This window comes from Girardinichthys multiradiatus, chromosome 20, assembly GCF_021462225.1.
Source record: "Girardinichthys multiradiatus isolate DD_20200921_A chromosome 20, DD_fGirMul_XY1, whole genome shotgun sequence".
NCBI classification, from domain to species: Eukaryota; Metazoa; Chordata; class Actinopteri; order Cyprinodontiformes; family Goodeidae; genus Girardinichthys; species Girardinichthys multiradiatus.
In genome coordinates this window covers 48,558,775-48,578,085 of record NC_061812.1, presented here as the reverse complement: position 1 = coordinate 48,578,085, position 19,311 = coordinate 48,558,775, and the positions used below count along the sequence as shown (strand labels likewise).

At 41.9% G+C, this 19,311-nt stretch overlaps 1 protein-coding gene across 1 annotated transcript in view; it reads right to left on the bottom strand.

The window, feature by feature from the left end:
* The window catches only part of LOC124856105 (Krueppel-like factor 15), a 44,593-nt gene extending 25,877 nt beyond the window's left edge, over positions 1-18,716 (bottom strand). The window contains exons 1-2 of the mRNA XM_047346309.1: positions 18,506-18,716; positions 13,805-15,245 (exon numbers count right to left, since the gene is read on the bottom strand). Of these exons, the coding sequence (XP_047202265.1) occupies positions 13,805-15,033 (1,229 nt within the window). The 5' untranslated portion in view covers positions 15,034-15,245; positions 18,506-18,716. The remainder of the gene's footprint in view (positions 1-13,804; positions 15,246-18,505) is intronic.
* Positions 18,717-19,311: the final 595 nt, after the last annotated feature.

Here is a 19,311-nt window from a genome sequence, read left to right as displayed (position 1 = left end):
CTCTGGAATTTTTGGACATTCTGGTCAAAGGTGCGCTCACCTTTGTTCACGCGGTGAAACGCCGGAAGAGAGGGAAACGGGCTGGGGTGCTGGTACGTCTTCGCCAGCGTGGACTACGAACACCATTACCTGGAATATTTCTCTCTAACGTGCGCTCACTTCCCAACAAAATGGAGGAACTACAACTGTTGTTGGGGAAAAACAGGGACTTTTATTCATCGGCAGTTTTGTGCTTCACGGAGACGTGGCTGTGTGGATTAATACCGGACTCTGCGCTGCAGCTGGCAGGATTCCAGCTCTACAGAGCGGACAGAGACACGGAACTCTCCGGCAAAGCGAAAGGTGGAGGAATCTGTTTTTACCTCAACAGTGGTTGGTGCAACGACGTGACAGTGATTCAGCAGCACTGTTCTCCAGACCTGGAAGCCTTCATCTTAAACTGTAAGCCTTTCTATTCCCCCCGTGAGTTCGCTTCGTTCATCCTGGTCGGTGTTTACATCCCGCCACAAGCTAACGTGCAGGTCGCACAGCGCATGCTCGCTGACAAGATACTGAGTGTGGAGCGGACCAACCCGGACTCCTTAGTTATCGTCGTTGGCGACTTTAACAAAGGTAATCTCACCCACGAACTCCCCAAATACAGACAGTTTATAAAATGTCCGACCAGAGAGGACAACATTCTGGATCACTGTTACACCACCATCAGAGACGCTTATCACGCCGTCCCACGTGCTGCACTGGGCCAATCCGACCACATCATGGTCCACCTGATTCCTGCATACAGGCAGAAACTAAAGCTCTGCAAACCTGTTGTGAGGACGACAAGGAAGTGGAGCAGTGAGGCTGTGGAGAATCTCCAGGCGTGTTTAGGCTGTACAGACTGGGATGTGTTCAGGACTACTACCAACAGTCTGGACGAGTACACAGAGGCTGTGACTTCCTACATCAGCTTCTGTGAGGACAGCTGTGTACCATCATACACCAGGGTGAGTTACAACAACGACAAACCCTGGTTCACAGCTAAACTCAGAAGGTTAAGACTGGATAAGGAAAAGGCCTTCAAGAGTGGGGACAAAGACATATACAGAGAGGCAAAGTACAAGTTTGGCAAGGCAGTGAAAGAGGCCAAACGACTTTACTCTGAGAAGCTCCAAAACCAGTTCTCAGCCAACGACTCTGCGTCTGTCTGGAAAGGGCTCAAGCAAATCACCAACTACAAGCCGAAAGCCCCCCACTCCATCAACGACCGACGCCTCGCCAACGACCTGAACGAGTTCTACTGCCGCTTTGAAAGACAAAGGGACAGTCCTGCAACCATCTCCCACGACGCCCCCCAACAGCTGCAGCCACAATCCACCACCCCCATCTCTCCAACCTCAAGAGGGGACTTAGCACCTCCAACCCCCACCCTGAAGTTCCCCCCCACCAGCCCCCTACCCACGCCGAGGACGGCTCTTTCCATCCAGGAGAGGGACGTCAACAAACTCTTCAGGAGACAGAACCCCCGGAAAGCTGCTGGTCCGGATTCTGTCTCACCAGCCAGCCTGAAGCACTGCGCTGATCAGCTGTCTCCAGTCTTCACAGACATTTTTAACACCTCACTGGAGACATGTCATGTGCCAGCCTGCTTCAAGTCCTCCACCATCGTCCCTGTTCCCAAGAAGCCAAGGACCACAGGGCTTAATGACTTCAGACCCGTCGCCCTGACCTCTGTGGTGATGAAGTCCTTTGAGCGCCTTGTGCTCTCACACCTAAAAGACATCACCGACCCCCTCCTTGACCCCCTGCAGTTTGCCTACAGAGCCAACAGGTCTGTAGATGATGCAGTCAACCTAGCCCTTCACTTCATCCTCCGGCACCTGGACTCCACAGGAACCTACGCCAGGATCCTGTTTGTGGATTTCAGCTCTGCCTTCAACACCATCGTCCCAGTTCTGCTACAGGAGAAGCTCTCCCAGCTGAGTGTGCCCGACTCCACCTGCAGGTGGATCACTGACTTCCTGTCTGACAGGAAGCAGCGCGTGAGGCTGGGGAAGCACGTCTCTGACTCCCTGACCATCAGCACCGGTTCCCCCCAAGGCTGTGTTCTCTCTCCTCTGCTCTTCTCCCTGTACACCAACAGCTGCACCTCCAGTCACCAGTCTGTCAAGCTTCTGAAGTTTGCGGACGAGACCACCCTGATCGGACTCATCTCTGATGGTGACGAGTCTGCGTACAGATGGGAGGTGGACCATCTGTTGGACTGGTGCAGCCAGAACAACCTTGAGCTCAACGCTCTAAAGACAGTGGAGATGGTTGTGAACTTCAGGCAGAACCCAGCCCCACCTGCCCCCATCACCCTCTGTGACTCCACAATTGACTCTGTGGAATCTTTCCGCTTCCTGGGAACCATCATCTCCCAGGATCTCAAGTGGGAGCCAAACATCAGCTCCCTCATCAAGAAAGCCCAGCAGAGGATGTTCTTCCTGCGGCAGCTGAAGAAATTCAACCTGCCAAAGACTATGATGGTGCACTTCTACACAGCCATCATTGAGTCCATCCTCACCTCCTCCATCACCATCTGGTACGCCGCTGCTACAGCCAAGGATAAGGGCAGGCTGCAGCGTGTCATTCGGTCTGCTGAGAAGGTGATTGGCTGCAGTCTACTGTCGCTCCAGGAACTGTACACCTCCAGGACCCTGAAGCGGGCAGGGAAGATTCTGGCTGATCCCTCCCACCCCGGTCACAGACTCTTTGAGACTCTCCCCTCTGGCAGGAGGCTGCGGTCCATCCGGACCAAAACCTCACGCCACAAGAACAGTTTTTTCCCATCTGCCACCAGCCTGGTTAACAAAGCCCGGAAACCACCCTGACACTCTCCCTTTCCCCCACACCCCCCCTTTTTTTGCTGACAGGACACTTGTAACTTGTAACTCTATGAGTTACATTAACGCTCAGCTTGGACTCCTGCTTTACTTGCACTGCTTTACTTGCACAATGATCACCTGCACTGTTGTATTGCTCTTGCATCTTATACTGCTCTATATTTACTCTCACTCACTTAAAACTGTGCACATATATTTATATTATATTGTAGATATGTTTATACTGTTTAATTTGTACTGTATTGCACCGACTACGCCAAAACAAATTCCTTGTATGTCCAAAAACGTACTTGGCAATAAAGCTTTTCTGATTCTGATTCTGATTCTTGAAAATTGGTACGAGCACACGTCTCCTATATTCCTCAGGCATCTTCTCTCTCTCTAAGGTCTCATTAAACAGCCTAGTCAAAAACACAACTGCTGTCTCTTCTGGACACCTTCATACCTCCATAGGTATATCATCAGGATCAACTCCTCGCTGCTCTTCATCCTTTTCAATGCCTTCCTTTCTTCTTCCTTCCCGATCTTTGCTACTTCCTCATCCACAATGGTTGCTTATTTGTCTCTTTGTTCTCTCTTAATTTCCTCATTGACCAACTCTACAAAGTACTCCTTCCATCTTCCTATCACACTTGTTGAATCTGTCAGTACATTTCCATCTTGATCCTTAATCACCCTAACCTGCTGAACATCCTTCTCATCTCTGTTTCTTCTCCTTGCCAATCTGTATAAAACCTTCTCTCCCTCCTCACTGATAGCATCATCTGGAAGCAACTCCCCTGTAAAAGCCACACAACGTTCTGCCATTTTCAGCTTCAACCACTTTGTTCTCTTCTCTGGCTTTGTCCTCTTCATCTTCCTCACCATCAGAGTAATTCTACACACCACCATCCTGTACTATCTGGCAATACTCTCAACTACCATTAACCTGCAGTCACTCAGTGTTTTCAGATCACATTGTTTGCACAAGATGTAATCAACCTGCGTGCTCCTGTTTCTGCTCTTGTAAATCACCCTCTGTTCCTGCCTCTTCTCAAAGCAAGTGTCCACTTCAGCCATTTCCATACTCTTTGCAAAGTGTACCACCATCTGTCCTTCTGCATTCCTGTTCTGGGTTCTCATCACCTCTGCCCCCTGATCCAACATGTCCACTGAGATCTGCAACAAGCACCACTCTATCACCTCTGCCGATATTCTGCATCACTACATCTAACTCGCTCCAGAATTTCTCCTTCTCCTCTAACTCACATCCTACCTGTGGGGCATAACCACTAACAACATTGAACATCACACCTTCGATTTCTAGCTTCAGACTCATCACCCTTTGTGACACTCTTTTCATCTCCAGAACATTCCTAACAAAATCCTCCTGTAAAATAACTCCTACATAATTTCTCTCCCCATCAACACCATGGTAAAGCAGCTTGAACCCTGCTCCTAAGCTTCTAACCTTGCTACCTTCCCACCTCATCTCCTGAACACACAATATATCCTTCTCTGCATCATGCCAGGCATATTAAATAGAACAACCAACACTGTACTGGTATCATGATCAGCACTGCTCAACAATGGAATTCACAGTGCTAAACTGTAGGGGGGGATTTTTGTTTCCTGTGATTCCCCCTCAGTCCCCCTTCGGCCTGTTGCTTGATTATTCTTTTCTACCCTGCCGTGAGGCGGCTTGGATGTTCCTACCCACAGTCATGGTAACTATTCAGTGCTTGTTCTTTTTCAGGTCCACTACCTCACTCTTGCTCTCTTCAAGCTACTGCATGAAAAACTGAGGTAGAGTTTTTTTTTTTCTGTTCTGTCTGCGATTTGCTAACAAAGCTACCATCTTTATTACCTCCCACTTACTTTATTCCCAACAACCACTTGCACAAACCTTTTCTGAGCTAATTGTTCGTGATGTTCTTCATGTACTGCATTACAATATGCATGTATCTCTCTCTATCTCTCTCTCTCTCTTTCGGTCTGTCTCTTACAAACACACACACACAAACATACACACAGCCTAACTGGATCCTGCCTTTTGTAAATAGACAAGGGACATTTTGTTTGCCAGAGCACAGTCCCTGGATTAAACTGCACACATTTCTGCAGCCCTCTTCATTCTGTCAAAATATACATATGCTGCATTACAAGTAGAATTCATGACCAGCGACTGACTGTGAGGTTAGAGTCAACACATAGCTTTTGGGGTCAATTAAAGATTGATCGAAATACCCTGCAAGATGTGACAGCTAAAAGGTAAATTGCATAACTGTGTTACTTCATGACAGTTCAGACCATGCCTATGCATTCAAGCAAAAACTATAAAAAGCACATGCACAACTTTAACCTGGCAGAAAAGCCCTCATACTGATTAATCTTTTTCCAGTTTACACACAGTATTCAACATGGGGATTTTAATGCTCAAAGCAAAGTTGACTGAGTGGTAGTCTTTGTGGACTGTTACTTCTCTTACCCACTTTTCAGTTGCAAAAAATCTCTTTGGTTAGATTATGTGTAAAAATTACAATAAACGACCACAAACAATGCCTTATTGTTAAATAGTAGGAAGAACATAATATTTAGAATGACTGAGTTTGTATTTCACTGGCTATACAACAAACAACTTTAATGAATATAAACAAAAAACAAAACTGAGTGTAAAGGTTTCAATTGTGAATTTTCTCTAATCCATACATGATAAAAATTGTACATACATGCTCAAATCTTTACATATATCTCTACTAGGATTTGGATAAATGTCCCTTAGCAAACTATCAAGAAAACACTTTTTTTACAGCCACGTCCTTGACTAATTTTGTCAGGATTTGACCTCTCTTTTTATCGAAATGGAAAAGCTCAATCAAATTAATTTCCTGGCATTTACCAGACTTTCAGGCATCTGTTTTTAATATGACATTTAAGCCAAATCAGAAACTTAATTATAGCCTGGTTTATACATTCCAAAACCAATTTCAATGTCTGTACGGGTAGAGAAACCAATTGTCTTCACTCATATGACCCAACACTTCATGCTTAAATTAAAAAAATGGTCAGGATGTTTAAGAACAACTCAGAGCATCAGGCTCAAGTATGAAGTGGAAGATACTGAGGCAAAAGTGTCACATGCCAGAGTGAATTAAGTTTAACACTGCCTAACTAACTCTAAGACTAACAAGATACAGACCAAGAAAAAAGCCTTGGTACAAAGTTCTTCAGTCTGAATGCTTCATCTCAACAAACTGTCCAGAATGGCAGTGGTAGCATCATGCTGAGGGTCTATTTTACTATTAGCATTAACGTTTCATTGCACAAAACAGATGGAATACAAACTCAACCTTAAATCACCAGCTTGATAGGAGAGATGAATGAGTTACATTAATTTAGTTGCATTTACTTGAATAAAAAAAAAAAAACACCTCTAAGAGTAGTTTTACTGCACTAGTTATGTTTACTTGAGTAATATTATTAACACTACTTGTACTTGAGTAAAATTACTGGCTACTCTACCAACTGCTGGTCATGTCACAGAATAAAGGAGAAGCACATTTTGACCAAAAATGCAAACCCAGAACCACACGTAGGGTAAAGTGAGAACTCTTTTTTTCACAAAATGCTTTGTTCTATCAACTTACTTGAACACATTTTCTGGCTACTCTACTCACATTGCCTTGATGGTTGAAACAGGCTAACATCTGAATTGTCACCAAACTCAACTCCACTGAAAATGTATGGATTATGCTAAAAAGCAGTCAGAAGACCAACCAATTTAAACAACTCCACTATATCTGACAAGGAGTCAAATATCCAGCCAGTATGATGTCAGGATTTTGTTTATTGTTACAAAAGAGTGAGATTTCAGTACATCGGGGGTGCCCAAGTCCAGTTCTCCAGAGCTACAATGAAGGCCAGCGGTGGTGGAGATGGCGCAAAACGTCTGAAGGCCAACAAGGAAACAGGGAGAATCTTGTCTGGAGACCGACCTGAAGGAATGAAGGACCCACAAAGAACCTTGTCCGGAGGTCGACCATGGAGCAAGGAAACCTACGGAGAACCTTCTCAGGAGGTTGACCAAAAGGAATGGATGACCCTTGGTCAGCAAATTGGGAAAACCCAAGGAGGAGTTTAGCAGACTGGAACAAAGGATGCTGGAACACAAAGTGGAGCTCAGCAGCTTGGAGCGCTGGAACACGTGGTGGAGCTTTGGAGACTGGAACCCACAAAGAAGCTCTGGAGTCATGTCAACTGTACACAGCAACCCACGAAGAAGCTCTGGACAGCTGCGGTGAAACCCCGGGGAATGGTGGCGCAGCCGCTGGAACCCTCAGAGGAACCCTGGAGAACAGCGTGGCAGCCATTGGAACATTCGACAGAGCTCTGAAGAGCAGGAGATTCTTCAACAGAGCTCTGAAACAGGTAGCCTCTCCTCTTTCTCCCGAGCTCCGTCGGGGGGGAGGAGGAGCTCGGGAGAAGGAAGAGAGGGCATTTGTTCCCCCCTATCGGAGATTTTGAGATCAAGAATATGAGGCGGATCAAACTGAATACCCTAGGAGAACCCGGAAAGTGGCACATGAGGCGGGTCCACTTAGACACCCTCGTTGGAGAACTTGGGAACTGGAACACGAGTCAGCTCTTCTTTCAACCTCTCATAGAACTCAGCAGCAGCTGACGAAGGGGTCTGTGGCAGACAGATGAGGAAGGAGTAGAAAGTGTTGAAGAAGGTTGGAGCTGTGAGTAAGGGTGCTAGAGCTGCCAACTCTGAGAGAGGAAGTTCAAGGTGTGAGGTAAGGAATCCAGCTGTAAAGTGGAATGGACCATAGCCTGGCAGTGCAAACACCAGCTTGGACCCCCCAAAGGTACACTTCATCTCTTCTAGCAGCAGTGGGGAATGCAAGATCTTTACATTATCCCCATACAATAAGTATCTAGTCTCTTCCAGATCCTGCTGGATCCACTGCCTGAGTTCTACTAGGTCCCCTAAGTGACAGTCTCCTTGGTCCAAGTGCTGGCTGGATTCTTCTGTGTTGATCCATGGTTGAGAAGGTCCAAAATGCACACTTGGAAGGAGCATAGTGAATTGAAGACATATATATTGATGAAGAGAAAATACAAACTTTGTGAGTGGCATGAGGAGAAAAGGACCATGGAACATAGGCAGAATACTGGTATGAAACAGGCATAGAATCCAGAGGCAAAGGGAGGCGAACAGGGCAATCCAGCAGTGAATAATAAAAACTAGTTAGTTTAAATCTAACAGGTATTTTCCATATTAGTTTATTATTTTGTTTTTTAGAGTTCTTAGTCCATCTACTAAAGAAGAACTAAAGAAGGCAAAACCTAATGAACAAAGTCAACTGTGATAAAATGGTCAAAATACATGCAAAAGAAAATCTCAAACACCTACAGATTGTGACAGAATTCCCTCGGTAGCATTCAATCAGCTCTGCAGAGGCCTGGTAAAAAGCCATTCATTTGATTCAGAAGTGGTGGAGAATGGATGCATCTAAACATTGTAGGGTAGTAGCTCTAGTTGAGCACCCCTTCTCCAAAACTTGCTAAGGGACAATTATCCAAAAATCTTGTCTAATTTTGACCTTGTTTGTTGTGGAGAATCCTAAATTTAAGCTTATGCACAAAATTCCTGTTTTTAAAGTTCTTTGAAGTTATCTTAAATTAATTTTGTCCTAAAATATTGCATTAAAAATTCTAAATTAATGACATCATTGCTAATAATCAGTGGATATAAAGCTCTGATCTTTACTGTAAATATTAAAAAAATAATTAGCTTTTATTAAAGGTCTTTTGTGGGTTTTTTAAAAAGCATATCCATTCCATTAACCATCTGGAAAGCTCCCATGGACACAGAGATGAACACTAGTTTTTAAAATGAAGGTAGCTCACATCAGTTCCCATAACAACCCCTAACAGGTTAACACTGGTCTTTAAAAAATATTTTAACTTTTCTCTAGCATAATGAAAACATTTGACAGCTCTTACTTTTGTATACATTTGGGGGAAAAAAAATTCAAAGGCCAGTATGGCACTAACTGAAACTAAGTTATGTGGTGCAGTGGATATGCAGTCATATTAAATAAATTAAAATATCCGTTTCAATGAGGCTCGTTTGACAAATTAAAAGTACCTTATGAAAAAACATTTTAGCCACTATGGGAAGTCAGTAGAACTTCAACGGGAGGTCGGCAGACCTACGAAACCAAAACTGAGGTTGTGGCAAGGAAAGAGATTTAAAACTAATATTGTGGAGCAAAACAGAGATAACAACAGCAACGGTTGAGGAGGAGATGCAGCAACAAGGAAAAAGAAGTGGCAACAGTTATGGCTGTGGGAAGGCATTAACTAGGGAAAGGGCATAGTCTAGCAGTCTGGCCCTGGAATAATTATCCCGAGCTTGCCAAATCATTTGCCCTTGCCCTTCTATGAGTTACTCATTCTCCTCTTTTTTTTTCCTTTAATACATTTTTAAACTAATTTTATAGGCTGTGTTGGTGATTGTATTGCCTTTGCCAACAAATTAGGAACATGTACCCTTGTTGACGAAAGACAAAAGAAAATTACAATTAACCAAAAGCAGATGTGAGTTGTTCTTAACAAGTCAGAAAATGGTAACAGTCAAGACACTTGCCCAAACTTTCCCATATCTAAAGTCAGAGCAATAATTAAAAAGCTTAAAGTGACAGGAAATGTCACAAACAAGGAAACTCATTTTTGTCTCAACACCACTCAAAGACAGCATGATGGTAAGGGAGGTTAAAAAAATCTCCAAAGCTCACAGTGGACTCTTGGGGTCACAAAGTCTCTCTGACAACTATTAGAGGTCTACAACCTGAAACTGTGTGTTTTCTTCAGATAAGAGAAGAGATGAGCATCTAAACAAACTTCAGCTAAATATCTTCATTTTCACCTTTGAAAATATGCCAGTATAAATTCTGAGTGAGCAATGTTTCAGTAAGTGCAGTTTGGCACATTACCAGTCTCTCCTACCTTTGACTCTTCTTTACAAGACAGAACGTCACGGGTGGCAAATAAATAGGCGCAATCCATCACTGTTGAAGGTATATTTTTTTTGTAAAGTTGGTAAGCTAAGAAGAGGCTAGAGTGGAGTGTGTGAAGCAGCATAGTGCTGGCCAGCTAACCAAACCAATAGCCCAGCTTATGTTACCATCCAGTATTATCTTGTTAGGCTCCCAGGTTTACTGTATCAAGATTAAAATGGTGAGGAGTGCTTGAATACTCTGTGCAACACTTAGCATAAGGAGTATGTGATCACACTGGTTTGACCCGATCATCTGACGTTTTCAAAGCGGTGTAGGTCATGCTTTCAATCTGTTGATCCAAGCAGCTAATACTACTCTGTGTGATGAATATAACAGAGAGTTCTGATGTAACCCAGATCGTGGTGCCAAATATAGCAAAACTAGAGGTTAAGTACTACATAATAAAGGCAGTAAATGCTTGGCCTTTTGAAACCAATGTTTGTTCTGTAAAGTTTAAAACAGTTAATAGAGCATTTTTTTCAGTTTTATTGTGATAGTGGGGGTTTTTTTCGATTCAGATGTGGTGATTTCTGTTCATCTTTGGGCGCAATGTTTATAAAGTAGGTTTAAGTGAAACAAAAATTATCAGATTACATGGGTGAAGAAGGATACCAGACATGTATATCCATTATGTTTGGTATTGTTTAAACTTAGCTCAGACCTATAAAGGTTATAAACTTTTACTAAATTTAGTGTGTGTTTATTCCATATATTGCTTTAGTTTCCACCATTGTGTAAAGCTTAAAAAATCAAGAATGAAATGCTTCTTTAATGACAAGCAGTGAGATACATACAAAGACAGTGTGAGCTAAAACAGTAGATCCTTTTAAAAGATTTATTAATACTTATCTTTAACTAAAAAGTAAACCGGTCCATCACTGTCATGAATCCGTGAAACTGATGATTTTCATTTTCAACTGACCTTCAGCACTTACCCATTTTCTTACTCTTCATATTTATGTTTATGAATCTAAATCAAAGTAGTAATTTCATTATTTTTAATAAATATTATTATTATAACTATAATAGGCAATAAATTATTTGATCTTAGCAGCTGTGAGTAACACTTGTTGTTTTTTTGTTTTAAATAAAAGTAGTTGAATCATGTTATTCATTTGTGTTTTACATTTTTAGAATAATAGTTGTACAGTTTTCCTTTAACACTGAACAATAAAATAATCAATCACAGAAAACACATAAAGATTAATCCAAAACAAGAAAAGTGTTGCCTTTTAGAATGTTTTGAATAATGGGAAAATCGAGTGGTAGGGAGCTGGAAGAGGGAGATGGAAGACTTAAATTCATTTCATTACACATTGTATCAGTATAAGTTATCTTAAGGTACGTCAAAACATGGCAGAGAGACAAATACAGTATTCTTCACCAGTTTGCACCAATTATAACAGCTGACAAGATGTCCAAAGGACACCAGTCAGAAAAACCCTGCGGCTTAGGGCATCAGTCACAAGCATACAGACACACACACTCTTGTCTTACTATATGTTGTGAGGACCTTGCATTGACTCTCATTGACTTTCATTGATTTCCATTCATTTCCCACCCTTTCTATGGCCTAACCCTGTCCCTACCCCTGAACCTAACCATTACCAGTATACACCTTATCCTAAGCGTCACCTAAACTCAATTCACACCTCAGTCCTAAACCTAACCCCCAGCAAAATAGCAAGTGGATCATGAAAATGTCCTCACTTTGCTGGTGAAATACGAAAAACGGTCCTCACTCAGCCATACAAACAGGAACACGCTGACACACACCTCTGTTGTTATACAGAGCAAGCTACAAATGAGTGTGTCTCCCTGTGTTCTACACATATTATACAGACACTGTTCAGGCAGCTGCACAGCTATCAGATCTCGACATGAGGGGTCAGTGCTGAGTCCATGTGACTCCTGTCCACGTGCTCTGTCTCAGTTCTGGTTTACTTCCACAGACAGAGACAACCCTGTCATTCTTGCACATCTTAGATACCATCCCAAACGCTGAAACTTTCCAGTTAGGCTTCCCTAACAGCCATCATGAGCTCCTCAACTGTGTGGCTTAGTGAAAACAAAACAGGGTGGTTGTTCTTGGAAAATCTGTTACAGATAACTAGGAGCTAGACAGTTAGTGACTGAAACACTGCCATGTTCACAAAACTAGCAAAGTCTTGCACACCATGATGGCCTAATAATCACATTCATTGTCCAAAGATCATGTTCTCATACTGATACAGAAAAATCTGCAGGAATCCCTGGCAAAGATCTGTAAAAGCATCAAAAATCCAATGTGAAGTAATCATTGTTTTTAAAAAATGAATTTGATTGATGTCCCTAACGATCCCATTACAATAACTAAAGCATTCTTTTATTTTATCTTTTAAAGCTGATCAAAATTTCAAGGAACTTCTCATTAGTAAACCATAGTTTCTGTTTTCCTTTGTTTTAAATATTACGTAATAGAATCGTATTTTTTTTTCACCACAAGCTATTATGCTTAATGAGAAAACTATACATATCTTGTTGTTTAGGAGGGATGCCTTAAAAAAGCTTTTTCTGTCCTACCGTCTTAAACCTCAACATGTGGAGCCTGATACACACTACTAGAACTTTAACTGGAAGCGTGAGCTTTTGTCAGATAAGAACAAGGCTTTTCAGGAACAAACAGTCCAGGAGGGTTTGGGGTAAAACAAAGAGGAATATGTGAAGAAAGTATCCCATAGAGGAGATTCTGTGATGCTGCAAGCTCATTTCTCCTCCAAATGCCATGGGACCTTGAGATCTTTGAAATGGTCAAAGATCCCTTACTCCGTATGCTCCAACCTTGTAAAAAATCATGGAAAAAGACTGATGACTGTCATGTTGGCAAAAGGAGGATGTACAAAGTCTTAAGAGCAGAGGTCCAATATTTGCACCACCAGGGGTTTTGTAAGAGCACTTATTTCCTAACATCAAGTTTTCACCCACTGAAAAAGGTTACTCAAATTAAAGGTTGGACTATGCAGTGTTTTCACATGGGGGGGTCTGTGGATGGGTTGTACATGTTTATAGGGAAATAGATGATCCACACAATAACAATGTTACCACAACGCTCTCACACTCTCAGCTTAGCTAAACCAAGTGACAAAGACACAAAGAAGCAGTTTCTAAACTTAGAATTATAGCTTCTTCCAGATTGATGAAACAGGATAATGTCCTTTTAAATCAGGGGTCAGCAACCTTTACAATCTATACAGACATTTTTGTCCTAATTACTCATAAATAAAAGGTGTCTAGAGCCGTAAAACCTATATGACCCTTTAGAAATCAAACTTATTGAGTTTTGAACACCTTCTGTCAAGGATTCTTTGTTTTCTACCTAAATCAAAGGACTAAAAACTTAAATCAAATTTTAGATTTTAGATCAAAGAAAAATGTCAAACGTTTATGAGACGATTATAAAAGAATTTTCTTGAAGGAAATGTTCCAAACTTATGGAACATAAAGAAAAAACACAGAGTTTGCAGTCTAATGACAAAATGAAAGAACTTAACAAAAATGATTCCATGTATCATAGTGCCAGTCTGTTGTGGAAATTCTATGCAAATATAGCATAAAAAACTCGAACTACTCTTTTTTACCTTTATATTCATTTCTCAGGTTTTTATCATTTTTGTTCAAAGTTATAAAGGGGCACTGTGGAGGGCCTAAAGAGCAACATTTGGCTCCAAAGATGCAGGTTACTGACCCCTTTTCTAAATCCTACAGAACCATTAAGTCTGTTTTATTGCTTAGCTCAGTGAACTAACTAACCTTCATTCAGGCTTTATATAACCAGTTATGAAGATAACCATAACATAAATGTAAAAAGCACATCCAATCCTGGTTACTTTAGATTGTCATTTACTGCGTACTGACCTCCATCCACAGCCCTGCCAGTTGCAGGCAAAAGGCTTTTCCCCGGTGTGCCTCCTCAGGTGGGCCTTCAGGTGGCTGCTTTTTGTGTACATCTTGGTGCAGCCTGGAAAAGAGCATTTGTGCATTTTAATAAGATCTGCAACAGGACTCTTCTGGAACTTTTGACCTCCTATGAGAATCCCAGATTGCTGACTGGAAAAGCTGTCACTGAGCCCAAGAGGTTTGGCTGCTATGGGGACTGGTGCAATCCGCACAAACTTGGAGACACTAAAGCTGGGGGATGGCAAGATGTGGGGCACCAGGGCAAATGTCTGTCCTTGGATGTTGACCAGTAACTGCGCAATTTTGATGTCTGAGGCTGAGGCAGGCTGTGAGGGCAGGGCTGCTGGGGTAACTCTGGTTATTGTGGGCTCCTGCTTTACATGAATAGGCTGAATCTGTAGGATTACTGGCATCCCATTGCAATTTGTGTCCCTTTCTAGTAGTGAAGGTTTGTTGGTTGATGTTTTCCTGGCCCCTGCACCAGATTCATGTGTTGGGTTAACCAATGCTGCTTTGTTCACAGCGGAGGCAGCTATGGCTGGACTAAAAGTGCTGGCAATGGGGACAGTGTGGTCTGAATACTTGGTCTCTGGCTCCAACTTAGGCTCAGAAGTGGATGCCCTGCAACAATCCAGACCCCCATCTAGACCAGAAGTCTCTTCTGGTTCAACTTCAACCCCCTCATGCTTTATTGCGACCATCTCCATATTCTCCTCAAGGAATTCTTCAATCTCTTCCAATGTGGGCTGGAATGACCCGCCAAGCTGTTCTTCTGTCTCCACATTTGACCAAGTGATGAAGTCAAAGTCTTCCTCCTTTACTGGCTGATGTTTGGAGGGCTCATCTCTCCTCAAGTCCCATTGGAAGGTGGATAATGATACAGAGGCAGCAGACCTCGCAGAGGCACTGTTGGCACTTCCTAAGGAGGTTTGTGAGAGCAGGTGGTCCAAGATGCTGTCCTGACCTTCAGCACTAGAGTTGCTACCGCAGCTGGAGCTCAGTTCCTGGGAGTCTGGGCTGGAGCAGGAACGAGGGCTGGATAACACACTTACATCATCATCTGAAAATTGTGATGGAATCACCTGGTAGGAGCCCAGGTCTGAGACCATGTCTAATTGGTGGTAGGCTTGTGGAGAACAACAATATGGAAAGAAAGTATTTCCGCTCACTGGAGAGCTATCCACCATTCCTGGCCAAACAGTCTTTCTGACTGGATTCTGCAGTCAATGTTTACAACGGTATGCAATAGAACGAGTCCTTGGCAATGGAGAAGGGTAGACCAAATAAACCAAAGTAACCAAGGCCACCCTTCCCACTATGGTGAAAACCTGCAACACCTGGAGTGGAAAAGTAACTGTCCAGGAAACAATCCAAGGTGTCCAGGCTGGATACTGGATTTCTGCAAATATATAAAGCAACACCAGGAAAACGTGTTAAAATCCTTTAAAAATCTACTGAGTGTGTAAAAGTACCTGAAACAATATGGAAAAAAAGGAATCTATCAGAATCTTTAGCATCTGGTACGTGCAAGATTTGTTTGCAAGCATATAATATCTAAAACCTTTATGACATGCCCAAACATAAAATGTAGTTCATCTTGAGTTTTGTGATGCTTCAGAAATGTGTCATCTTGCTTTTGGATTTTATTTTATTTTATGTTCTTACAACCAGAAAACATCTCGTTCTTAGCAGGTAATTCACTAATGTTTAAGTATTGTTCTTATGGGTGGAGACTAAGCTGGTATGAAACCATGAAAAAGGGTTTGCCACTTACAGATTTCTTCTGTATTTGCACATCCGTCAAAATTAAATGTTTCAGGTCATCAAAGAAATGTTGATATCAGACAAAGATAGCCTTAGTAAATACAAAAAACAGTTGTGAAATTGTGATTTCATTTATTAAAGAAAAAAAGCAATCCAAACCAACATGACCCTGTGTGAAAAATAAATCACCTTGCACTGTAAATTCATCAATCTTTTGGCTTGGTTCACTTGCCACAACAAAGCCTTACACAACCTGTCTGACAACATGAAGTAAACTAAAACAAATCTTGGAACAACGGTGATTTTTTTCCAGCAGTGGCCGCCCTAAACAATTACTCCAAGAGCTCATCAACAACTCATCCAGGAGGTCACAAAAGAACCCAGAACAAACTCTGTCAGCACAGCACAGCTGTCCTCAACTGACTCAATAAAGGTGATGTTCTTGATTCAACAATGAATGAAAGAATGTCTCATCTTCAGTTTGGGACCTTAAGCTCAAGAGGACATGGGTTAAGCAGCAGGACAATGATGTAAAGAACACCAGCAGGTTCACCCCTAAATGGATTCAAAAAAACAAAAGGACAATTTTGGAGTGGCCTAGTCAAAATCTGGACCTAAATCTGGCTGAGATGCTGTGAAAAGACCTTAAACAGGTTGTTCATGCTGGAAAACACATCACATGCCAGTGGGAAACAACCTAACTGGTTGGGTTTATGGAGTAATTACTTTTCACACAAGGCCATGTTGGTTTGGAAAGTTTTATTTTCCTAATGACTTAAATTATCAATTAAAAACAGTTTTTTGTATTTTCTCAGGTTATCTTTGTCTGATATTAATATTAGTTTGATGTCCTGAAATAAGTGTAATAAAAGAGCAAAAACAAGAAATCACTGAAGGGGTTAATACGTATTCACAGAACAATCTTTTGTTTTTTATACAGCTCCCTTCTGCTTTGGGTCTTTACTTCTTTCTGCTGATGTCAGTCAGTCGTTTTCTACCACTTATTCCATAGTGGATCACGGGGAGCTGGAGCCTATCTCCAGCAGTCTATGGGCGAGAGGCAGGGTACACCCTGGACAGGTCGCCAGTCCATCGCAGGGCAACACACAAACAACCACGCACACACTCATTCATACACCTAAGGGCAATTTAGAGCTACCAATTAACCTAACAGGCATGTCTTTGGACTGTGGGAGGAAGCCGGAGTACCCGGTGAGAACCCACGCATGCACGGGGAGAACATGCAAACTCCATGCGGAAAGACTGGTTTTCACAAACTAAAAATTATTTAGCTTTCAAGTATTATTTTCTTATTTTCCTTTTATTGTTTTCAGAGTAACATAGGGGAACATGACCGAAATACTGAACTAAACAGTCATCTACATAAAACACATAAACAGGGTTTCATTAGAAACTCAGATGAAGGAAAAAAGGGACATTTCACTTATACATGTATCCTGTGTTTTGTGTTTATTAATATTCCTGTTAGTGTTATGACTTGCTGGTCCATAACAAGTTCAGCATTTAACCTTTCTGTGAGAAGGTTCAAAATCCAATGATATTATTAGTGATGAACAATCAGACATTGTCATCTTTACTATGACTGAGAGGACAGTCTTATGTGATTCAAAAAGGAATCCCATTTTGACCAATATTTATCACATTTAGCTTTTAGGTGACTCTGAGAGACAGTCAGTATTTCCATAACGTAACTTTCCTGTACAATTCCTATCCAGTCTTCAACAATTGGGCTAATTTCACTGAGCCAATATCTGGTTATTTCTTATTTGCTACACACCAACAGTATTTGGGTAAATGTTTTTTTTTTAAAGTCCAGATTACCTAGGTATATTACACTGAAATCAAATTATAAATGAAGATCCAATATTAAGTTTATTTGAGTTACCACTTCGATCCTGAAGGGGGAAACTTGGGGACAGTCGCAAAATATGTGGAACTGATCTGTGGATTTTTCCAGAGGTACCCCTGTTCAGAGGGCTTTTTTGGTTCAGGGAGATATAAACAATCATATTTTTTCCAGGCAAATTCAAGCTTTTTAATAAGATTTCCGTTTACTATGTTGATGGTACAGGTAGACGCTACATTGCACTTTCAGCTTTGGGTTACCAGTCTCTACTGTGAAGAACAGCACTGATAGTGCACGGCAGTATGGCTCTTCTTTAACATATTCCTATCAATGTCCTACAGTAGACCTCACAAATAGGTTGTTTTCCTGTAACATGGAGCTTCAGTCCTCTTCTCTCCCCTCCCTCCTGCTTCTTTCCGCGGTTCCTTTCCAGGGGCCCCTGCATGAGTGACCGAAAGTAAACCCGGACCACAGGAAGCCATTTGACAATAATAAGGAAGAAACAGACCGAATGGGGGCAACAGAGAGCAGAACTGGGTGCTCCTCTGCATGTGTAGAAGGGAAGGATCACCTGCTCCGCTTGTTTACAGGACAGTAGGAGCCTGAATCGGTCTGACCGCTCTCTCTCTCTCTCTCTCTCTGTCATGTTTTGTACAAATGTTTTTTTCACTGTAATCCTAAATATTACCGAGAGTAAAAAAAATAAATCTGTAATTAGTAAAGAGCAAAAACAGAAATTATTCAGTTTAACAGTCACATATAAAGCTACTGAAAAACTTCATTTAAACCTTATGTGTAAAGTATAAAGATCCAGATAGGTATAACAAACAGGATGAAAAAACTCCTTCAGAATCCACTGAGCTCCGCTGTATCATGTGGTTTATGTATATCTATGTCTGAGTAGTTTGGTCCATTTTATCCTGTCCTTCTCTCCGCCACGCAGCGCGCAAACGTAAACATGTTTTCATCCTGACTGCTGCAGCATTTGGAACCGAGAAAAAAATCCAGAAAGCTGGATCCAGTCTTACCGTGGTCAGCATCCGAAAATAAGGGGTTCGGAGTCGGTCTGTTTCATCCTCTGGATCTGTTAAAGAGTTGTTTCTCTATGCAGGATTTACCCTTGACACTATCCACGCAGCGCAGCGCAGCGCAGCGCAGCGCAGCAGTCCGCCTGTCTGCTTTCGGCTCCCACGGAGTTGTACTATATGGCGATCACATGACTGTAGAGAAAAATGAGAGGCTCCCACTGAAGGCTCGTCCCCGCTCCGCGGCTCCATTGGCCGCCTGAGAAGGAGATGGAGGCGGGTTGTTTTCTATGGAAGCAAATCGTTACCATATTTCAAATAAAAAAGCATTTTCAGAAATGCTTTTTCATTTTAAGAATGTGGCTGCATTGTTTGACTCATAAATGAAATTAGTAATCAATAATCCTATTTGCATTTTAATTTTCTTCTTCAGGACTGCTCATTCTTTCACTTAATTAAAATGAAAAAGAAAAAGACATTTGAAATTTATTTTTCAAAATGTACCCCAGCAAATAGATACCATAATTCAATTTGAAATGAAAAATTTAAAAATGAAAAAGCATTTCCAGAAATGCTTTTTCATTTTAAGAATGTGGCTGCATTATTTGACCCATAAATAAAATTAGTAATCAATCATCCTATTTGCATTTGCATTTTCTTCTTCACAACTGCACATTTTATGCCATAATCAAAAAGAAAACAAAGCAGACATTGCTTTTTCGTTTTCGTGGTCTGCCCGCAAAGTACTGCCCAGAACTCGAAAACGAAAAAGCATTCCGAGCGGCGGGCGCAGCAGAGTGACGTCAGCA